Source organism: Hydra vulgaris, chromosome 11 (assembly GCF_038396675.1).
Source record: "Hydra vulgaris chromosome 11, alternate assembly HydraT2T_AEP".
Taxonomy (NCBI): Eukaryota; Metazoa; Cnidaria; class Hydrozoa; order Anthoathecata; family Hydridae; genus Hydra; species Hydra vulgaris.
In genome coordinates, this window is record NC_088930.1 from 32,827,705 (window position 1) to 32,852,806 (window position 25,102).

The following is a 25,102-nucleotide window of genomic DNA, read 5'->3' on the forward strand; positions in this document are numbered from 1 at the left end:
AATAGTTTAACTGGATTTATCAATTGAAAATTTATTTTTTTATATTTTATAAACAATTATATTTCTGGTAATGACCAGTTTTATTTAAATTAACCATTTGACCATGACTATTTGTTAATTAACCATTTGACCATGACTAGTTGTTAATTGACCATTTGACCATGACTAGTTGTTAATTGACCATTTGATCATGGCTATTTGTTAATTAATCATTTACCCATGACTGTTTGTTAATTGACCTTTTGGTCATGACTATTTTTTATTTGACCATAACTATTTGTTAATTGAGCGTTTGACCATGACTATTTGTTAATTGATTCTAAGATTATTGGTGTGTTTTTAAATAATTATTTTTGTGGTTAACGTTTTTTGTTGTTTTTTTACAGTCATTTGAGTGCTGTGTTTTTTTCATTTCCATGTGCACTTGTAATTTTTTTTAATTGATTTTAGGTCATTAGAATATAAAATGGACTCAGAAGGTCAATTTCCAGTTAATGTATGTACAGCAGTTTTTATCAATCTGTTTTTTTAAAACAAGCTTCTGTGTTTTTGAAACTTCTCCTTTATTTTGTATTCTCATGATTGCTATATTTAGTTGTTGTTTTCCATGCTTTATTTATTTTTTCTTTCTTAGTCATTTTCTTAGTAACTTATATTTATTTACGTTACTACAAAATTTTATTTATATATTTACATTTTAAATTAACTAAATAAAAAATTTTTGTTGAGAAAATTAGAGTCCACCACGTAAAGAATGGATATTAGAAATTGACAATGAGTTAAGAATAGAAGTGGCCTCTGGAAATGAAGCAAAAATAACAGTAATTTTTCTATTCAGTAAATGGTTAAATTTGATTAATTTTATGATTTAGCTATTAAATAAAATATTGTTTTTTATAGATTACTGATGGCCATGCAGAAATATTTGGTACTGAGTTGGTTCGAAACAAACAATACACATTTAGAAGCAAGTCAAAAATTGCTATATATACCTGGCACGGTTGCACAGTTGAGGTATTTATTGTACTTTTTGTTTTATACATTTATTTTAATTAGCTATTAACTGTTATAAAATATCCTTTATTAAATCTATGTTCTTTTCATAAACAATCTTTTTATATTAAAATAAATTGGTGTTTTGGTAAGTTGATATTTCTTTTATATTTGAGTACAACTTTTTTCTTTACATAATAGTGATTTGTTCATGGTGGTTTGTTTTGGAGTTATATGTATGTTTTATAGCTGTTTAGGTTTTAGGTGAGCTTGAGGTAGGGTATATATCTGCTGAAACACCAATGATAATATACTTGAATGTTCATATGGCTTTGGAGCAAATGAGACAAAAGGTTGAAAAACAACAAAGTGGTTTGAAAATTGGTCCAAAGGTATTTCCCTTTAGAAAACATTTTTATATGATAAGTTTTCAAAAGTCTTTGTTTTTTTTTAGTTTATTAAGTTTTACTTTTTTAATTTTCACAAAATTCTTGAGATTTTTGAATTCTCTATTTTAATTTTTAAATAGCTAAAAAAACTTATATATTTTTTCTTTCGAAAATATTTATTAGATGGTAAATTGATGGTTTTATTAAACTGATTATATGCTGTAATTTGTAAAATTATATTTTATTATTCAGGTAGTAATTTGTGGACCTGTAAATGTTGGTAAGTCTACTTTGAGTAGAATACTTTTGAACTATGGCGTACGCATGGGAAGGCGGCCTATTTTTGTTGATCTTGATGTAGGCCAGGTATAATCATTTTACCTTAAACTGCTAGTTTATATTTTAGTTGTAAATGTTTTAATACAAAAAATTTTCTTTCTAGGGAAGTATTGCTGTTCCAGGATCAATGGGTATATTCTCTTTTTTTTAAATTTTTTTATATGTTTTAAGGTTCAATTTTAGAGTTTGATATATTTTTATGTTTATAGGAGCATTACTTGTGGAAAGACCAGCAGATGCAGAAGAAGGTTGAACATAAAGGATTTTATTCTTTAATTACGTAAAGCAATTCTTTAAAAAGATGAAATAGTGTTTTTCTGTTTTAGGCTTTTCTCTGCAAACACCTTTAGTTTACAATTTTGGGCATACTACACCTAGTGATAATATTAAGTTGCATGATGCATTGGTATCTCAATTGGCTGATGTTGTTTTTAAACATTTTGAGCACAATCCAAAAGGTAAAAAAAAAATTCTATTACTTGATTTAAAATAATTTATTGATTTCCCTAGACTGTGAAAGATTGAAAGCTTGTTCTGTTTTACTGCAATTTTATAAATTTTTTACTGCCACTTTATAAATTTTTTAGATAATAATTTTTTGAAGTCATGTCTTATGATTCCTAAATTACTTTTTTTTATATGTAAACACACACATTCTAAATGAATGTCACTATGACTACACGCATTCCAAATGAATGTCTCTATGACTAGGAAGCATTTGTAGAGAAATGGTTTTTTTATTTATTTATTTTTTATGAGAAATTGGGTACTTGCTAAAAAAGTTGTTTTAATTCAAGTTTAAGTTTTGACTATTTCATACATTTATAAAATGTGTATGATTTTGCATACCCAGTTAAATTAACTATTAATTGGTTTAACTACTCCTAAAAATATATGCCTCAACTTGGCTTGGCAAATTTTATATGAAAGACTATAATGTGACCATGAAATATGAGGGTATTTAGAAAAATTAGCAAATCATTCTTAAACATTGTGTGATTAAAAATTCATTTGTTATGTGATATGAGTTTAAACTTGAGTTATTGATGGATATTGAAGAAATTAAAGTACTGAAAAACTTGAGTTATGGATGGATATTGAGGAAATTAAAGTACTGAAAAACTTGAGTTATGGATGGATATTGAAGAAATTAAAGTACTAAAAAACTTGAGTTATGGATGGATATTGAAAAAATTAAAGTACTGAAAAAAAAAAGAAATAGCTAAGAAAAAAAAAACATAAATAATCATAAATAAAAAAATTTAAGCACAGAACTTAATTTTTATTCATATTTAAATAGATTGAATGTACTTTGAATTTTAATTTAAAAAAGCAACAAAGAAATTATTATTACTGTATTTAAGTTCTAATTTCTCTACTATTTTTTATTTATTTATTTTTATGTTTGTTTTTAAATCTGAGCAGCTGCTGTCAGTGGTTTTATAATAAATACTTGTGGATGGGTTACTGGTGGTGGCTTCAAAATTCTTATGAATGTTGTAAAATCATTTAAAGGTGAGTTTACACAGGGTTTTTATTTTGATTGATAAACTCTTTATAAACTACACTCTATATTTGTAACGTAGTAAAAAGAAATGTTTTAAATGTAAAAAAAATGTTTGAAATGTTATAAAAAAATGTTTGAAATGTAGTAAAAAAAATGTTTGATATGTAGTAAAATAAATGTTTGAATTGTTGTTAAAAAAAATGTTTGAAATGTAGTAAAAAAAAATGTTTGAAATTTAGTTTAAAAAAATGTTTTGAAATGTAGTAAAAAAAAATATTTGCATAAGTTAATAAAAATTTTCATTCTTTACTTAGTTAATTACTTACATAATTGACATTAACTGAAGTTTTTGGGATTTTGAGGACTGTAACACTAATGGTTTAAAAGGTTTAATGTTTTATGTTGCACATGATAAATCTTAACAATAAATCACTGTCTTGATAATGATGGGGTTTTGATTCTCTATTATATATCTATTTCTATTTGTTTTTGTTCAATGTATCAGATATGTTTGACTACCATTACCCTCAAATAAGTTTTCTGTTTTAAATAATCACTAATAAATAATTTTATTTCAGTTGATTTATGAAGTTAACATATAATTCATGTAGCTAACATATATTTCATGCAGTTAACATATTGTAAAGGTCGCATAAAGCGCTGTCCGTTAAGTACATCAACAAATTGGGGGGAGGGCGGCTCTGAACTTTTGATGATTTTTGACAAGGGGGAGGAAGTCAAGAAAAGTTAACGCCAACAATGTTACTTTTTTTGATAAACTTAATTGCTTAAAAAAGGAAGAAAAAAATTTTCCATTTTAATTTTTTTTTAATTAAATTTTTTGTAATCAAATGTTGACATAATTTCATTGAAGGGGGAGGGGGGGGAGAGTCTTAAATTATGAAAAGTTGTCGACAAAGGGGATGGTGGGAGGTAAAAGTTGCCAAAAAATTGTTGACATATACAGCCCCTAATTTGCTTAGTTGTCATAATTAATATGTAAGACATCATCAGCACACTTTTTGTATTACAATGATCATCATTTTGTTATTTACAAAATAAAACTCTCTAAATTTTCCCTCTACCCAATGTGTTCTACTAGTTTGTAGGACACAACAAAGTTTTTTTAATCACTTATAGATAATTAAAAAGTTTTAAATAAAATTTAAATTACTTTTTGTTTAGTGGATGTTGTATTAGTCATTGATCATGAAAGAGTATACAACGACTTTAAAACAAATCTTGGAGATACTGTACAATGTGTTCATTTGCCAAAATCTGGTGGTGTAAGTATTTTTTTAATAATAGCTTCTATGTTCAAAATTATTTATAAAGACATTGAATTTTTAATAATAATAATAAAAAGGAAAGTCAGAAACATCTAAATTGCATTTTTTTTAAATATCAAGTAGAAATCTGTCTTACAATCTAAATTATTAATTATATTTAAATGAACTTTTACATATTTGCATTAAAAGATTTGTATGTTTATTTGGTTACATCTTGATTAGTTAGCATAATTTAAATTTGTAACGTTTGTAATATCTTGTGAACATGAAATGAACTTGGTGTTTTAGTAACTTTACTAAAAAGAATATTGTAAAATTAGTTTTGGTGTAAAATATTTCTTTTAAATCATTAAGTTTACAGTCTTGTTGAATTTAATGTCATATGATTGCTACTGATGCAGGGCTCCTTTTTTCTTTTTTAACTCATAAAACTAATGTGTAAGAAAAGTGTCATTGGCTGTAATATGTCATTGTAATATGTCATTGGCTGTAGAAGTTTTGTTGGCTGTAGAAGTATTTTGCTGATGTATTGTGAAGTATTATTTTAGCACACTATTAAAAAATGTCTGTATAATTAGAAATGTCTATATAATATGTCTATTAGAAATGTCTGTATAATAAACTGGAAATCATTCTTAATACCATCAAGAACGATTTCCAGTACAAATGTCTATCTACTTGTAAGAATGATTTCCAGTACAAATGTCTATCTACTTGTAAGAGAATGATTTTTAAGCTCTTACTAGCTTATATATTTTTTTGACTTTATATTTTCTTATTTTTCAACATCTCTCTAGTAATAACACTGATTCCAGCTCTACCTTTTTTTTTTCCAACATCTCATTGGTATTAGCACCCAATGCTTTTCTTCTTTAGTACTGATGTTGATAATAGAATCATTTTCATGAACTTTTTAAACAGATTTTTTTTTTGTTAGTTTTTTTGACTACTTATCTAATCATTCAAAACTATAAAAACAAATTTTCTAAAATTATTCACTTTTGTAAAATTACAAAATAAGTGTTTTGCAAAGAGAATCTGCAAAACTTCTGGTTTGAAATTTTTTTTTTTTTCTTTATTAATCACTTTATATACAAAGTATACTATATATAGACAAAGTATATTATATATAGATAATATAATATATTTTAGACTATTTTTATTGTAAGGCAAAAATTGTATTTTATTTTATTTCAAGGTTTTTGAAAGATCACAAAGTCAAAGAAGTCATGCACGTGATGAAAGAATAAGGGAGTACTTTTATGGTGGTCGCACACCTTTATATCCACATGTGTTTGATGTTAAGTTTGATGAAATAAAAGTGTACATGATAGGCGGTAATATAATATTGTTTTTTCATTTTTTTTGAATTTTATTCATGGTTTATAAACAACACTTTTTTGTATATAGCACCGGATGTTCCCGATTCCTGTCTTCCTCTAGGCATGGAGCAAGAGGATAACAGCATGAAAGCTGTTCCACTTTCAATTAGTATGTCTCAACTTTCTTTTGCCATTTGGTTTAATTGTGTGTATGCTTTTTTATTTTTCTGTATGGGCAGTGTTGATTTTGTAAAAAAAATTGTGTATAGTTGTTGTTTTTGTACAGGGTTGTTATCTGTCAAATATGTCTGAGACATATTTTCTGCCGACATAAAATATGTCCCACATATTTTCTATCGACATATTTTGACATAATTTTATGTCTGAATTATTTTCTGCTGACATAAAATATGTCAGACATATTTTCTATCGACATAATTTGACATAATTTTATGTCTGAATTATTTTATGCTGACATAAAATATGTCAGACATATTTTCTGTCAACATATTTTGACATAATTTTATGTCTGAATTATTTTCTGCTGACATAAAATATGTCAGACATATTTTCTGTCGACATATTTTGACATAATTTTATGTCTGAATTATTTTCTGCTGACATAAAATATGTCAGACATATTTTCTATCGACATATTTTGACATAATTTTATGTCTGAATTATTTTCTGCTGACATAAAATATGTCAGACATATTTTCTATCGACATATTTTGACATAATTTTATGTCTGAATTATTTTCTGCTGACATAAAATATGTCAGACATATTTTCTATCGACATATTTTGACATAATTTTATGATTGAATTATTTTCTGCTGACATAAAATATGTCAGACATATTTTCTATCGACATATTTTGACATAATATTATGTCTGAATTATTTTCTGCTGACATAAAATATGTCAGACATATTTTATGTCGACATATTTTGACATAATTTTATGTCTTTGCAATCAATTTTGCTTCATAAAAATTTTACTTTAAACCCTATAAGCAAACATCAGTTGTTTCATAAAGGTCTTTTTCTGCCCTTTTTAGCAATGTATCATTTGATAGTATTGACTAATATTGGCATTTATTGACTTATTTATTGATTATGACTTATTTGTTGATTATGACTAATATTGACATTGATAGTATTGACTAATATTGACATTTGATAGTATTGACTAATATTGACTAGTATTGAGGCATCATTTGATAGTATTTGATAGTATTGATTAGTATTGATTAGTATTGGCGCTTTCCCTTATTAGAATGTAAAAACCATCTCAAGCTGAGTTTACTTAAAGTTTACTTTAAGTAAACTCAGCTTGAAATTACTGAAAAGTGGTTTTTATTAGTATGACTAAACTTAAAATATTTCTTTGATTAAAATAATAATAAAAAAAAAACTTTTACAGTTATTTTTAATTGTTAGTTGATCCTGAAATAGATTTCATTATGAAAAATTGAATTCAAAAGATTCTATGAAAAAAGCGATTCACAGAATTTCAAAAAATTTGTGCCAAATTAAATTCATTTAAGCTGAAGAATTTGAAATATTTCACAAAAGTTATATTCAGCTCATTAAATTCATATTTAGAAGACTAACCGGTAATAATTTATAACTAATTACAAATAATATACTTTTAGTTATAATAGTTATGATTTATTTAACAATAAAATAATTGACAACTGCATTATAATAGCATAATTAACTGCCATAAACTTGCATAAAATGTTTTGAGTGAAACATATATTGGAATAATTATTTTTTTTCGTTTTCCTTACGATTTAAAGTCAAAAATGGAAAATAATTTATTGAATGAATCAACTATTAGTTAAAAATAACTAAAAAATTTTTTTTTAAATATTATTTTAATCAAGAGAATATCTTAAGTTTAGTCATATTAATAAAAACCATCTTCAGTAATAAAAACTCAGCTTGAGATGGTTTTTACATTCTAATAAGGGAAATCGCCAATACTAATCCATACTAATTAATACTATAAAATACTATCAAATACTATTAAAATTAGGGGCATTTGGGGTAAAGTCCCTAATATTGTCGAAACAAATTTATTTTCATAGAGATTTTAAAGATGTTATTTGTTTGTAATAAAAATAAGTATTTTTTGTATTATTGCTGAAAAACATTTTGTTGACATTTTTTTAAGAGTCTTTAGCATTTTTTCAAATAATTTTTTTGCCAAAAAATTTTAAGGAAAAATTTTTATATTTTCTAAAATCTCTATACTATCTTCTAAAATACGCTTTTTTTGAGACCCAAGTTGACATACTTTTGAACAACTTTTTTTTTGATAATATTAGGGACTTTACCCCAAATATTAAAGATCTGAACCCAAATATCTTTACAACTTGACGTGATGGTAAAAAATGAGTTGCATATTTGAAATCAAAATGTGAAATGCAATCCAAAAAACAAATTGTTTGCACGGCACCAGAAAAAAAAAAATTTTTTGTTGACCTTCAACTATAATTGATTGCAAAAAAGCAACATATTTGTTAAACTATTTTTACTTAACTCTGTAAATTAAGTTGAAATGCGCAATAAATTTGTTAGATTGATTTTTTCTTCAAGAATATCAAACAGCAAATAATTCAGATATAAATGTCAAAATATGTCCATAGAAAATATATCTTACATATTTTATGTCAGCAGAAAATAATTCAGACATAAAAATATGTCAAAATATGTCGATAGAAAATATGTCTGACATATTTTATGTCAGCAGAAAATAATTCAGACATTAAAATATGTCAAAATATGTCGACAAAAAATATGTCTGACATGTTTTATGTCAGCAGAAAATAATTCAGACATAAAATTATGTCAAATTATGTCGACAGAAAATATGTCTGACATATTTTATGTCAGCAGAAAATAATTCAGACATAAAATTATGTCAAAATATGTCGACAGAAAATATGTCTGACATATTTTATGTCAGCAGAAAATAATTCAGACATAAAATTATGTCAAAATATGTCTATAGAAAATATGTCTGACATATTTTATTTCAGCAGAAAATAATTCAGACATAAAATTATGTCAAAATATGTCTATAGAAAATATGTCTGACATATTTTATGTCAGCAGAAAATCATTCAGACATAAAATTATGTCAAAATATGTCAATGGAAAATATGTCTGACATATTTTATGTCAGCAGAAAATAATTCAGACATAAAATTATGTCAAAATATGTCAATCGAAAATATGTGGGACATATTTTATGTCGGCAGAAAAAATGTCTGAAAATATGTCGACAGATCTGCCAGACATATTATGTCGTAACAACTCTGTTTTTGTATGTAATATGTAAATATTTTTTTATATATGTATGGTTGTTTGATACCTCATTATATAATTGTTTCATCTTGTTTTGTTTTTTTATAATTTTTTGCTTTATAATTGTGGCTTTTTAACTGGAATTATATTGTTTCCGGGTATCCGGTATTCCTGATATTTCTTTATCAGGAATACCAGATATATACAATGTAATATTAAATCTATATTTGTTTTTCTCACTGTCTTTGTGAATATCTTTACTCAATATATATATACATTTGGAAATATATTGTATATAATGTTTATAATCATATATTACATTGTATGATATATTTATAATCATATATTATCATCATATATTACATTGTACATAATGTTTATAATGTTTATTATACCCCGAGGGTATAATAAACATTATAAACATTATATACAATGTAATATATGATGCACCCACAACGTTCCTTCTGTCGCAACACAATAATAGTTTATATATAATGCGGTTGTTTACACTAATTACAGTTTATATATAATGCAATTATTTACACTAATTACATTTAAACTTTTAGTTTTTCTGAAATAAAAAAATTAGAAAAGTTTTAGAAAAATTGAGCATCAATTTTTCTGAAACTTTTTTCTGAAATCAACTTAAATTAAGAAAAGTATAAGGGAAATAAATTCTGAAATTTTTTTTTTAATTTTTCTTTTCAAAATGTTTTCCATATTTTAAAAAAATGACCTCTGTTTTACTGTTAGTCATTTTTATCAGTACTGTGTCGTTTTTTATTGTAAGTCATTTTTCACCATAAAGTTTTAAAAATGTATGTTATATATTTTACTATATAGATGAATTTTATGGTGTTATTTAGACACTGATTTATTGCATTCTTTATGTGCTGTAAGCACAGCAAGCTCTCAAGATGAAGATTTTGCAAAATCAAATGTAGCTGGCTTCATTGTTATGTAAATAATTTCTTTGTTTTCATTCGATTTTTTAATTAATAAACTTATATATCTTATAAATATATATATATATATATATATATATATATATATATATATATATATATATAAATATATATTACGGTTGTGACTTTTTTTTCAACCCCATGCTCCTGTACTGTAGTTTGATGAACTTATACCTAAAAAGCACAAAATGAACTATTACTTGCGTATCTTTTGAAAAAAAGTTTACCCCGCCATTGAAAAATTTTCAATCCAACAATGACTCAGACCGTTGACCTTGCTCTTGCTTGTTGCATAGAAGGAATAGAAGGTGCAATTTGTCTTTATTTTTGCATGACGAATACATTTCCTTCATTACTTTGATTGCGTGCTCTGCGCATTGATTACTTCTGGGGATTTGTAGTATGGATGGCTCTCGTTTCCAGTGATTTTTCAAAGAGCTTGAAACCTGATCAATGGAAAATGTCCCTTTTCATCAAAAAATCGGAACATTTGAGTGAGATGAAATAAAAATTTCATATCATCTCTCCAGCCTGATGTTTCGAGAATTACTTCTATTCCATTATCAACTGTGTTTTCAGTTGTTCATACTCCTTCAACAGTTGAGATACAAATGGAAATTCAATGTTCAGCGATTGTGTTTTACTTCCAAGTTCTTCATCCATCACCAAACAGAGGATTCTATCTAATACATGGTGTTGACAACTGATAAACTACGGCTTGTTGATTCGTTTCTCTGCGATCATTCATTGCAATACTACACCACCACCATTCTTTTTTCCAGTGTTTTCGCTGGTGGTATCTGCAACAATCATCTCTATTGAATTCCATAGGTAAAATTCATTGAGGACTTTAGAAATTCCTCAAGCAATAGTTTTCCCCTTCCCATCTACCAAGCCCAGGACATCCAATATGATTTCTTTTCTTTCATTTTTAAGGACAACTAGTTGATAATCGATTCAGTTGATGTGCTTGCCATCAAAGTGTAAGGACCAACTTTCCATATGCAACTTTCAATCATTACTTTTTCCAGCTTGATTGCCTCTTTGATTGTTGACTTGTAAATAGCTGATTGACATGGAATTGGGATGTCAATGCCTTCACAAGCCAATTGCTTGCATATGTTAGCAGCTTTGTTTGTTGATACTCTGGTGTAGGTCACCAAGTTGACTGCAATTTTGGTTTTATGATGTTTTCTGCTTAGTGTTGGAGTAGTCTCTTCTTCTTCATCGTTTTCATATTCACTGTCATTAGCCTGTCATGACCTATTAGAAAGTTTTTGTCTTTTAGAGAGAAGGAGCATTTCTTTACTGGCCACTTGGCCTGTCGAGTATCCCATCGTTCCTTTGCTTTCCACTTGGAGATCGTACAATCGTTTGTTCTCTGAAGATAACCATATTCCATCCACTTTAATAATATAAAAAATTTCATCAAGAGGTTTGTAGCTTCCCCAGTTGACACATTCATCATGACATTTCAGTATTTTATCAAGCATTGCTCGTATAACTTGATTCAGATACATGAGGAAAATTCAGTTTATTCTTCCACAATTCAGTGACTTCTTTGGAAGTTTCCGCTATTCGCTCCTTTCTTCCTTTGATTTTTGTTCCAAGGAAATGGTAGCACCTGATAATTTGCTTTTGGAGAGGCATTCTGCACTTTTCTTCGAGTGAATATTCTTCCAAAGGGACCATTCTTCTTCTTTTATGAGTCTTCAAATTTTACCAAATTATTGGTCCAGACATCCTTGTTTTTCTGAATGCTACTATCGCTAGGCTTGTACGTCACCATGTGTTGCTTCTGTAATAACTATAAAATTAGATAAGCAGCTATATATACACAGTCTTAATTGTTCTAGAATATTCTAAATTGTTCCAGAATGTTCTAAATTGTTCTAGAATATTCTTAATTGTTCCACAATGTTCTAAATTGTTCCAGAATATTCTTAATTGTTCCAGAATGTTTTAAATTGTTCCAGAATGTTCTAAATTGTTTGAGATTATTCTAAATTGTTCTAGAATACTCTTAATTGTTCCAGAATGTTCTAAATTGTTCCCGAATTTTCTAAAATAGTCCAAAATATTCTGGAATTTTCCAAAGTGTTCTAAAGTTCTAAACACTATACAAGTGTTAAATGATTTTCAGCAAAGCCGCATGTATTAGTGGCAGCAGTAACAAGATTAAATTAATGACGATTCATAATTTTAATTGCGAGGTGACCTTTTTTTTTACAACCTAGAGGAATTGAACATGTTTTCAATGTTTTCTAACAAAAGTTCATCGATTTATGACACAGAAAATTTTTTTAAAAAAAAAAGTCATAACCCTAATATATACATATATATATACACACACACTCACAAAATAGATAATGTATTATTATGGTATAATAATAATACAAATGCTCTTGTGCGTTTAAGAGTGCTCAATATTATTAAATAATAGAGCAAAATTTATTTATTTATATAAAATGAATAAAAACAACTTTTGATGGAACTCTGAGTTTCATGCCGGCAATCATCAGCCATTGTGTATTTGTCACATAAAAACCGTTTAAAAATTATAAATTAAAATTACGGTGGAACAAGTTCTGACATTACAAAAACAAAACAAAAACAAAAAGATGTCAAAGGTTTTAGTCCCCAGTATCAAATAAGGATAGTAAAAATTTCTTTGAATGCCAGCACTTAAAAATCAATTAAAAATTTTATGAAGCCTGTTTCCTACTGGAAAGTGTTGGTCAATTAAAGCTAAGAAGTGATTTCCAATTTTATATTCAAGATTTTTGCTAAAGGGGGGTTGTACCATATAATTTTACGTTTGCGATATCTTTTTTGATTTTTGTTTATTTGCGGTTGATAGGTGAGTTTTGAATTGTATCCTGGATTATGTAAAACCTCTTCATACAGAAGAATGGAATTATTGAACACAATTTCATTTACTGCCATAGTCGATAATCTTAACTCAATAGTGCGAGGGATCTCTTTTATTATATTAGGTGGATGGTTTGAATTAGAATGAACATACAAAAGTTGGTTATTAGGTTTACATTATGGTTGATAAGAATTGTCAATCAGGTTTAATGTTACATCAATATAATTGACACTTTTAATATTGCATTGGATTGAAATAAGCAGGTTGTTACTTTTAAAAATATGCGTAAAATGCTTTTTGATTTTTTCCATTTGTTGGCCGCTTCTATTTTCAAAAATAGCAAGTCCGTCATCACGATACAAGCCAAAATTATTTTTATCATAATGTTGAGAGAGCTGAAACAATATAAAAATACCCACTAATTCGCACACTTCATCTCCATCAAATGTTCCCATTGTGACATCAAATAATCCACCTCTTTTTATTATTTTACTTTTATTTTTTTATTATTGCTTTTATATTTTATTATTTTTATATTTTATTATTTATTTATTTTATTTTTTACTTTTATCATTACTTTTATTTATTACTTTTATTTTATACTTTATTTATTTTATTTATTAATATTGTTTTGAAACCTTCATATAACTTTACTCTAATAACTAAAGTTATAAAAACTAAAACATTTTTAGTTATTTAAGTCATATACAAAAAAAAATATATTTTTTTTAAATAGACTTTAGTACTGAAAAATGCAGTTTATGTATATTCCAAGTACCCAGAAAAATCGGCTAATAAATTCAAGTGACATCTTTAATAGTATTTGTAATAATAGTATAAGCATTAAAACATCATATGCGGTATCATACTATTTATTTCTTATTTTATGTAATATTTCAGCTCATATAGCAAGAGCCATTATCAAACTAATTATAAATAAAAGAAACCGTTAAAATATATATTATTTACTTTATATATATATATATATATATATATATATATATATATATATATATATATATATATATATATATATATATATATATATATATATATATACTATGTATACTATATATATATATATATATATATATATATATATATATATATACTATGTAGTATATATATATATATATATACTATGTAGTATATATATATATATATATATATATATATATATATATATATATATATATATATATATATTACACTTATGTCATGTTGTGTAAAAAAAAAATTTTATTGATATTTTGTAAAGATATTAAAATTTTTAAAAAGTCATTTTTTTTAAAGTCATTTTTTTTATTAAGTTTAAGGATAAGCCAATTTTATCAAGCAATTAAATTTAAGAAATGTCTTGCTGAAATGTTTATATTAGGTATTTAATTTCTAATTTCATGCTTTAAAATATCCATTGTGTTAAATCACTGGATCTATAACTGTTTTGATTTCACAAGAGGGATATTGTGATTTCTAAATGGTTTGAAGCAGATACCCGCTCTATCTTTTCAAGATGGTTTAATTTTGATTCTAAACCATATTAGTGTGCATGCAAATAGAACCATATTTGTTGATAGATTTTTAATTAAAATATATAAACACAGCAAGCAGTTAGTAGCAATTAACTATTTTGTTCTCTCTTCTTGATAGTGGTACTGTTTTTTTGAAACAGCGTCACAAATTTCTATAAGTATTGCTAATCTGTACTGAGATCATTATCATCTGATTACAACAATTGGTTGCTTTTCACAATTAGTCACTATTAGTCTTTTTAAACTTGTAAAAGTAAAATAGCAGTTTGTATGCAGCTGGCATATAAGCTACTTCAATATTTTTTTTATTTCTTCTTCTATGAGAGTTATAACTGAGTTATTATTCTAGTTAATTAAAAATTTTCATTATGATTATCTTCAGATTCTTTTTTCATTTTATCTTCAGATTCTTTTCCAATCTTATCAGACACTCGAATTAATCATTTTGTTTACTATGGTTTTCTCATCAAACTGCCTCAACAATTTCTCAGCTTGATTTGCTTCTGCAAATTGATTTTTCCACTTAAAAAGACCTTCTTTGTATCAGTTTTGTTGATTGTACTGCTTATGAACATCACCTGTACAGTTTTTGATCAATAAGGAAGTTTGATAGTTGACGATTGATTTGTAGTCAGCTTTAACATAAGTTGCAGTTGCATATTTCTTTCAAATACTTCACTTTTTGTCATACTTTGAATGCTTTCAAAAGTTTCATATCGATGCTGTAATCAGAATGCAAGAGCTTTAAAATTGGAAAATGAGATACAATTAAAATTGTTCAAATTTTCTTGACTAATTTTACGAATCTCCGCATTCATTTTAAGTGTCTGCACTGATTTCTTGTTTATTCCTATCCAATTCATTAGCAATGACATCTGGTTGAAAAAAAAGTTTTTTCATGATTTTTTGTTTAAATAAGGTGGCATTATAGAAACTTGTCCAGTTGTGCAAGCATTATGGAAACTTGTCTTAAAAAGAAAAATTAACTATGGTGTAACTATAATATACTGGGTAAAAATAATATTGGTTAAAGCTTGTGAGAAGCCTCAAAACCATAACCAATCTAATTTAAACATTTATCATCACTATTGATATATAAAGACAACTTTTTCAAATAAAGCCTGTACACAAAATAAATGTGAAAGATTAAATTTCTTTTTTTTTCAGTCGTTTTTTATATATTTTCAATTTTATTTGTATTTTGTGTACAACATGTTGCTGTTTCAAGAAAATATTTTAGTTTTTACATTTAACCTTTTTTATATATTTTTAAATAAATTTTAAAAATGACGAAAAAAAGAAGACGTTAGAGAAAAAATTATGCGCAAATTCAACTGCAAAAAAGTATTTCCCTACACCTTGTTGAGCAATTTGTTGACTTTGTACAGAAAGTCAGCTCTATTATGTTTTAGCTTTGTGACAAGTGTCTTGTGTTTGGTTCATGTTATGCTTTAATATTTTAAACATTTTAATGATATAATTTCAAATGATGTGGTTTCAGTTGCCTTTCAAAGCTTTAACATTTTTTTTCAACTTTAGAATTCATTCAAAGATTGAATGAATCCAAAGAAGGGCATATCAACTAGGCTTAATGAGTGTGTACTGTATAATCGAATTCCATAATGGGCTTAGTTCTTTAATGCTTGCTTGAACACTTTTATATATGCCAAAGGTATTTAAAGCGTTTTAATATGATTGGAAATGACAATTCATAAATGTGTGTGTGCGTGCGCGCGTGTGTGTGTATATATATATATATATATATATATATATATATATATATATATATATATATTTATATATATATATATATATTTATATATATATATATATATATATATTTATATAGATATATATTTTTATATATATTTATATAGATATATATTTTTATATATATTTATATAGATATATATTTTTATATATATTTATATAGATATATTTATTGATATATATTCATATAAATATATTTTTATATTAATAAAAATATATGTGTGTATAAGGGTTCTTTAAACCTCCCTTTAGATAAAAGGTTATAACTCACTGTTTTTCATTTGCTGTAGTTATCCATTATGAATAATCTCAGTTGTCAAAAGTTAATACATGATTAAGTCCATTTCTCTATTTAACGGGTCCCTAATAATATAAAAAAAAAGTTCTTCAAAAATACCTTTAGATTTTATTGCATAAAAATACAGTTTTGTTTTTAATTAAAAATTAAAAAACGTCAATTTTTACAAGTTTTTTAATATCTTTTTTTTGTAATTTTTTTTTTTACAATTATTATTTTTGGAATTTTTATAACAGGGTTCATGGCACTCAGGGAAAACCTGGAAAACCAGGGAAAAGTTTTTAAAATTTAGAAAATCAGGGAATACCTGGAAAAGTCAGAGAATTATTCTTGAAAATCTTTAAAATCAGGGAAAACTCAGGGAATATTTTTTATTTTAATATTTAGATTGAAGTTACTTTACAGTATCCAGTTTTTGAATCTTTTTTAATATTGAAAGTTGCTCACTACAGTGGTTTTATAACATTTATAATATATAGTAGCTATATGTTTAGATAAATGGATTACCATAGTAACTATATGTTTTGGGAACAAGGATTCAGTTGCAAAAGTAATATATCCTTCAACATAAACAGGGAAAAATATATACTTTCCACCACACGAACTCAGGGAAAAAATACTTAAAAATATAGGAAAATCAGGGAGTTATCAGGGAAAATGGATTTTCAAAACTGCCATGAACCCTGTATAAGATTTCGCTTCATTTGAGTACCAGGGTGACCTATTTTTAAAAAGCTTTTTTTTAATATTATTAGGGACCCGTTAAATAGAAAATGGACTTAAGCATGTACTAAATATTGGACTATTTTATAATAAAGAAATTAATGAATGCATTACTCAATTGGAGCAATCTGATTTTAAATTAAAATTTGTTGAAACAGATAATTATTCTAATGTTCATGCTTATTGCAAACTACTTGCAAACAAATGTTTTTTTTTTTTTTTTTTTTTTTTCTATCTGATTTGTTCAGAGATAAAGTTAATGCTAAATCTGTGTAAACATCAGTTGCATTTTATAAGATTTATTGCATAAAAAGTTTATTAAAAAAATTGTTAACGGGAAATTGAAAAATGAAAAAGTAATTATCGAATCATCATGGAATCATTAAACAAGATTCCTTGTATTATCAATACTTGATGAAATAACTAAAGTAACGGTATTAGGTTATTTTTTGGAAAAAAATAATGCTACACATTTTTTTATGGTTGTTTCATAAATCATTAATAACACTTCATTTAAAGTTGAAATTTCAATACTTGCAATCAGCTTCATTTAAAGTTGAAATTTCAATACTTGCAATCAGCTTCATTTAAAGTTAAAATTTCAATACTTGCAATCAGCTTCATTTAAAGTTGAAATTTCAATACTTGCAATCAGCTTCATTTAAAGTTGAAATTTCAATACTTGCAATCAGCTTCATTTAAAGTTGAAATTTCAATACTTGCAATCAGCTTTATAAAGCTGCTATGAAAGAAGATAACAAGTCCACATTTTATAGAGCAGTTGCACATTGGATCGATATTTAGTCAACTTGTGGATATTTTAAATTAAGCAAATCTTCTTATGTTCTTATCACAATTCCAAGCTCTTCTTGATGATTTGCTTAAAGAAGGTTAAACAATTGTGTAAGAACAGTTCAGGTTACAAAGTGTGTTTTTGAGCGTAAACAAATGACTGGTGGTAAATTTCTTGTGAGTTTTTTAGAAGTATGCAACACGCGATCTGGAAAAAAACCTGTCACTTTTTTTTAAATAAGCTCAGTCGTTTTGGAAATTGACTAAAATCACGTTGTGCGTCTGAAATAGAATAGGTGTGCGACGCAAGCCATTAAGTTTGAATATTGGTGAATCATTCCGCATGCTTTCAACTAATATAAGACGCCTGATGGCCTCACACCGGTTGAATCATCTGATTCTTGTTTTGTCTATTTATTTATTTTTTTAATTGATGAGTTGATTTTCTGTAAATTTTCAGCTTACTAGTATACTTTGATATCAGCTAATTCTAGAGGACAATCTCTTTAAATATTTCACGATAAAGTGACGTAACAAAAGCTATATATCTAAAATGTTCAGCTAATACGTTACTTTTCTGAATAGATCACTAATAATGCGATTTTATTATGTAATATATATTGAATTAACAATATCCTGTTAAAAGTTTTAATGTGATTTAAAACACTGCTTTGCAGAAATTTAAAAGTTGAAACATTTCTTTACTTTAAAAATATAATTTTTATAAGTTTTCTATCAATGTCTTCAATTTATTAGATTTTTTTTTTTCTTTGAATCAACGATTTTCATGCTAAATTACTGGAGGATTGATTTTTTTTAATTTTAAATAGAATTTTTAATAAAGTAACAAGAGTAACGTTAAACGTGGAACAAACCATATTAAAAAAGCTACCTGTGTCATAACATTACGTTAAGTAACAAAGGAAAGCATGTGTTCAATAAATACGCCTCTCTGTTACTTAGAGTTATAATATGAATAGTATCATAACTTAAAATTACAAGTGAGGTTGTAACATGTATGACGCGCCGGAGAAAAATTTATTTAGATTTTGATTTAAAACTTCTACAATATTAACGCGTGGATTAATAATAAATATAATTTCAACTGTCAGTTGTATTGAAATTTTTTGTTTCGATAGTCAAAACACGTTTGAATTTGGCTACATTTAGTATTTACCGGTGCGCATGTACTTTTTTATAATAAAAGCAAAAATAAATAATTTTCTTTTTTTAATTTATAGCACAAACGTTGACGTAGAGTCAAAAACGTTAACAGTTTTATCACCTGCTCCTCGACCATTACCGAAAGAATACATCATAAAAACTGGCATTAAGTTCATGGATTTAAAGTAAAACGTTTGAAATTTGCAGTTCTGAAGTGCAGTAATGTGTACTTCAGTACTGAATTGCAGTGCTGAAGTGCAGTAATGTTTGTATTTTACATAGGGTGTAATAAAATGAAAAGTATTAGTGATGGTGTGAATATTCATACACGTCATACATTTTATAAAATAATTATTGTATTTTCTCTTTTTACATTATTTATTAAAATAAATAGTTATAAAATATTCTACTCAGAAAAAATATAAAGATTGCTACAAAATATTTCCTTTAAATATCAAAATGGTTTTAAAAAAAATCAGTTTTTTAAATGTTTAAAATAGAATCTAGAGTAATAATAGGTGGCGGTAGTGCGCATTCCCATTTAAAAGTGATTTTGATTTGCTTAATACCTTGAGCTATTTCTTTTGCTATTTTAACCAATTCAGGAGAACTGTCGCAAAAGTTGATTCTCGTCAGTTTAGATTTAGTCGTGATTAGTGTTTTAATATTTTTGTAATCTTCAATGAGGTTAGTGGAAGTAAAGTTAATTAGTGAAAGTACTTCAAGGTTTTTTGCTGTTTTCAGTAGCATTGGTATTAAATGAGAGCGATTTAGTTCTTGTTGATAGGAGCCACCAAACTCTAGTATTTTAATTGATGGCAAATAAATCAAAAAGTCAGCGATGTTATCTGCTGTTATTTGGAAAGATTGATAAATGCCAAATTTTTCTAGATGGTTGCATTTTGTAAGAAAGTTTCCGAGAGCGTTAGGTGATATGTGAAAACTCCAACGCAAATCAAGCATACGTAGTTTAGTTGACATTCCTGAATTTACCATTTGTGAAAGTACGACATCATTAACTGCGCGCCCTTCTCCGCAATAAGATAAATTTAAATAATGTACATGCTTTAGTTGAGCTAATAGAGCAAAGAGACCTTGCCATGTGATTCGAGGGCATGCTGATAGGTCTAGTTCTTCAATGACACAGCCATCCCATATTTTTTGTGCAAATATATCGTCGTTAATTTTAAGATACCTAATAAGTAGTGTTTTAAGGTTTTGACAGTTGCGCAATAGACAAGCAAAAGATTTTCCATAAACATGGCGACAACCAATTAGACAAATTGACTCAATTTTCTGGCAATTTGTTGCAAGTACATTAATTCCGTTATCGTCTATTTCTAAGCAGTTTGTGAAATCAATAATTCTTACGTTTGTTAATTTTGAAAATATGTAGGGAAGCTTATATCTGCCGAAGCTTCTTGGACCGATACCGATATTAACTATGTTAGGAAACTTTTGATCTATGTTGACTAAAAATTCAAAACTGCCTAAGGATGAACGTAAGTCTAAAGTTTGTAAGTTTTTCGCGAAAAATGATTTGCGTCGGCGTTTTTTAATTTCGGCTACACAGCTCCGCCCGAACAAAAGAATACTTAGCTTGTGGCAATTGTCTGCAATCGACCTAAGCATTTTTGACGTAACGTACAAGCTTCCTAAGTTAAGTTTTATTGTATCCTTAAGATTTTTTTTAGTAAAGTTCTCAAATGCTGGTTCTTCAAACGTGATTTTATAGGGGCTGAAATCGACTGACCTCCATAGAGATTTATCTTTACTTATGTAGTACCAACGTCTGCACATTTGATTCACACTTGATAAGGTTTTTAAATCAAGAAATGCAAAAAGTCGCAATATGCATTCGTCTGTTAAAATCTTCGATATATCTAAACCATTTTTTTCGTATTTTGAAATATTTTCTGACATTTTCAAGTTATTTTCTTTGGTCATTTGTATAAAAAAACTTAACGCCTTTGTTGTGACGCTAAAGTTTTTTTAGCGATTCAAAAAGAAAACATTAAAACGCAAATTTAACTGAAATTTGTTATGTTTAAAAAATGTATGTTAAGAGGAAAATCTAAATTGTATTCAAATGTAAAAAAAAAACTTTTTTTTTTCATTATTTTTATTTATTTTAGTACAGTTATAAATTTACTGTATTTTTTCATTAAAGATATTATTAAAACTATAATGCATATAACATAATGCATTTTTCAAAGTTCAAGTAGAGATTCTTTAACGTACTAAATATACCGGGACGTAAAATAACAATAACAACAATATATTCTGAAAAAAGAAGGTAGCCATTACATTTCATGGATATTCACAAATATTACGAATACTGATCTAAGTTAAACATCAATTGAATAATAATAGCAACCATACAATAATAATATTAAAGCAAAATTAACGAGGACAGTTGGGATAAATTATAACTTATACACAATAATACGAGAATACACTATAGTGTATTTTCAGTCACTATTTGAACTCGGTCAATTTTACCATGTTTTTACTTAAGTTTTAATTAAACAAAGAGTACTAGGAAATGTGATGATGTTAAAATAGATCAATATATAGTAAGACTACCTCTATCAAAACGTGTAAAAAATATTTTTGTTTGATGACATTTTTGTGAGATTAAAATGCTTTTTTGGTGCATCAATTTGAAAAAACATAATTTACTATTTTTTAAGTTTAGTAATAGCAATTAATAGTAAATTTAAATAAATCTTTTTAGATTACATGAGAAATAATTTAAAAAAAAACAACCAAACCAGTAAATTATAAAAAAATTTACGGTTTGTAAAATATAAACTTTAAGTAAAAAAAAGTATTTGCTATTTCATAGCAAGTAAGTTGATATCAAACTGAGAAAAAGAGAAAAAAAAGATTGCTTTCATTTAATTAAAGTTTACGTTTTATGACAAATCTAAAAAGCCAATAGTTGTAACTGCTAAAGCACTAATTAATTAATAAACGCGCAGCTCATCTTCAATAAAAGATGTAGCTGTAGAAAAAAAAAAACAATTCTGTTCTTAAACGCATTAACTGACATTTTGGAGCCATTCTGCATGCATTCGACAAGTTATTCCAATCATTATCACGATTTGTGTAGAAATTATGACGAGCATTATTATATGCAAATTCACGCATTAGAACGTTGGGTAGTGATCTGCGAATTGGTGGATTATGCCGATTGATGATCTCAAAACAGTTTTCTAGTTTGGATCAAGCCGCCACGTCGCCATACGAGCTTCCAAAGTAGTAAAATTGAGACCCTGACACCTTTCATCATAAAGTAATTCTATTAAATCATGAGGTACTTTTGTTGTTTTGTGCTGAATTTGTTCAATTTCCCTAATATCACATTTTAAGTAAGGACACCATGCCGCAATAACGAATTCCAAATGCGGTCTAACATATGTAGTGTATAGTTTACTCCAACGCTTCATTGATCTAAATCTCTTGATCTAAATGTTTTTTTAATTGGCCAAGTATCATATTTGCACTACGTGTTGCAACTTCTATGTGTTGATTCCATTTTAGATCATTAGATATAAAGATACCTAGGTCTCTCTCAATATCCGTTGCCTCAAGAGTTAGTGATGTGTTTCCATATTGCCTAATTTTAAATAAAAAAACCACACCTTTTCAAGATGTAATTGAGAACTTGAAAGTTGTAATTAAGAAATGTAAAATGTAATTGATAAGATGAAAGTTGTAATTAAGAAACGTAAGATGTAATTTAGAACATGAAAGATGTAATTAAGAAACGTAAGATGTAATTTAGAATATGAAAGTTGTAAATAAGAAATCGTAAGATGTAATCGAGAAGATAAAAGTTGTAATTGAGAAAAGTATAAAGAATACAAAGTTCTTTGTATTTTGAATTTTGTAGTCCTGATATACTTTATAATTTAAGGCTGGAAATAATAATATAATATCAATAAAATATAAAAAGTTATGAAAAAGGCATTTGAGGTTTAGGCGGTAACAAATAGTTTATTTATATAAAAATTTAATTATTTAATAATTTAAATTTAAACAACGTCATTAAAAATCATTCCAATATTCAGTTAAACACTAACTTGGACGTCTTCCTATTTAAAATCGTTGCGTAATGCGTGGTCGTATGTTGTACAGTGCGTGTACAATCACCTCCCGTTGTTGGATTTTTTGCCGCAGTAACAATTCTTTCTAAATACTGCATTCGTTGTTCCATAATCCCAGCACCGAATACAGGTGGAATACGAATAACATTTTTAACGTTTATTTTTATTTTGGACTAGATAGCTTCCACTGGATTTAACATTGGGCTGTAGGGTTCTAATCTTAACAACTGAGCCGGTGAATTTTCAAACGCCTTTCCAAACGAGCATGACATGGAGGGTACTTTCATTATTGCTCTTTTCCCTTGTTTGGCACGTCCTTGCGTTTTTCTACAAAAAAGGTTCAAATTTGTTTCATCCAACAAAACTATCTGATGACCATTTGTGATGTGTTCGTTAATGTTCCTTTTTTTTTTTTTTTGAAAAAAAGAACTGAATTTGAAACATATTCAGCTCTTTTTTGTTCGTTTTCATTACCATTCATTGTATTAGGCTCCTTGTGCACTTTTTAAATGAAAATAGTCTGTCTTCAAGGTAATTGGCAATTGTGGTCGTGCTGACGCTAATATTAAATTGTCTTAATATCTTTGTTTTAATGGCCACCAATGTCAACTGACAGTCGCTTTCAATCCATGTTAATGCTTTTTCGATTTGATCATCGGTTAATTTTTTTGGTTTAAAACCACCTCTTCCAATAAAATTTAAATTTCCGCTGCGGTTCCAATTGCATGCTGTCTTATATTTGACAGCCGTAGAGTTTGCGCCAGAGTTACCCAATCGTCGTTTCGCTCAAAAAATTCAATTACTCTTCTTCTACCATTCGATGAAGATAAAACATAATGTTTTCCTTCAACTTGTTCAGTTGTATGTATTTCGTATCTACAGATTGAACAAGGTAGTTCTGGTTGTTTCAAAAGTGGTTGTAAACAAATTTGGTGAAATAAATGCTTGCACGGATTCAATTTGATAACAGACTTTTTATTCATAGTGTATTGATAAATAACACAACGATCTTTCGATTCCATTACTGTATTACTGTATTGTTGGTGCATACAAATGCTGAATTTGATATTATTAACTTATTAAAATACATGTCCAAGAATATCTTTTATAATGACCTTTAGGCTTACATTGAATTCACAATTACTAATAATGTATTCTCATTTACATATTACGATTTCTTAATTACAACTGTTGTTTTTCAAATTACATATTATATAATTATATTTTTTATTTCCATGTTGGGTTTCTCAATTACATTTTAAAATTTCTTAATTACATGTTGTGTTTCTTAATTACATATTGCGACTTCTAAATTACATGTTGTATTTCTCAATTGCATCTCACTTTTCTTAATTACATCTTTCGAGTTCTCAATTACATCTTGAAAAAGGTGTAGAATCAATAATCATGTATTATTTGTATGCTATTTCAATAGGGTACAACTAATATATGATTATTGATTCTATTTTATTTTTTGATTATCACTTATCCTAGTTGCAAACTTTATATAGCTCTATAAAAGTGAGTTTTATTTGATCTGTTTTTCTTTTGCTGCTGGGGATAGATATGTGTACATTATCAATTCCTATCATTTCTTCCACTTAGTTTTTTGCTTTTACAGCAGACACTAAATGTTTTGATAACACTTACTCTAGTCTGATAGGTGATGAGTAATCTGAAAATGTAGAAAAATTGTTGCAAAATAAAAGTTCATATGT

At 26.9% G+C, this 25,102-nt stretch overlaps 2 protein-coding genes across 2 annotated transcripts; one reads left to right on the top strand and one right to left on the bottom strand.

Moving 5' to 3' along the window:
• The first annotated feature begins 372 nt into the window (after positions 1 to 372).
• On the top strand, positions 373 to 19,711 carry LOC100197448 (protein CLP1 homolog). Its single transcript, XM_065810812.1, has 14 exons — positions 373 to 496; positions 738 to 821; positions 901 to 1,014; positions 1,251 to 1,385; positions 1,635 to 1,748; positions 1,825 to 1,852; positions 1,931 to 1,969; positions 2,048 to 2,179; positions 3,147 to 3,236; positions 4,414 to 4,514; positions 5,716 to 5,854; positions 5,928 to 6,008; positions 10,023 to 10,116; positions 19,350 to 19,711. Exons 1-14 carry the CDS (start codon positions 467 to 469, stop codon positions 19,459 to 19,461), a joined length of 1,293 nt encoding a protein of 430 aa, XP_065666884.1. The 5' UTR covers positions 373 to 466; the 3' UTR covers positions 19,462 to 19,711.
• On the bottom strand, positions 19,584 to 21,268 carry LOC100212868 (F-box/LRR-repeat protein 20-like). The gene has a single exon (XM_065810804.1). The coding sequence runs from the start codon at positions 21,217 to 21,219 to the stop codon at positions 19,756 to 19,758; it is 1,464 nt and encodes a 487-aa protein (XP_065666876.1). The 5' UTR covers positions 21,220 to 21,268; the 3' UTR covers positions 19,584 to 19,755.
• Positions 21,269 to 25,102: the final 3,834 nt, after the last annotated feature.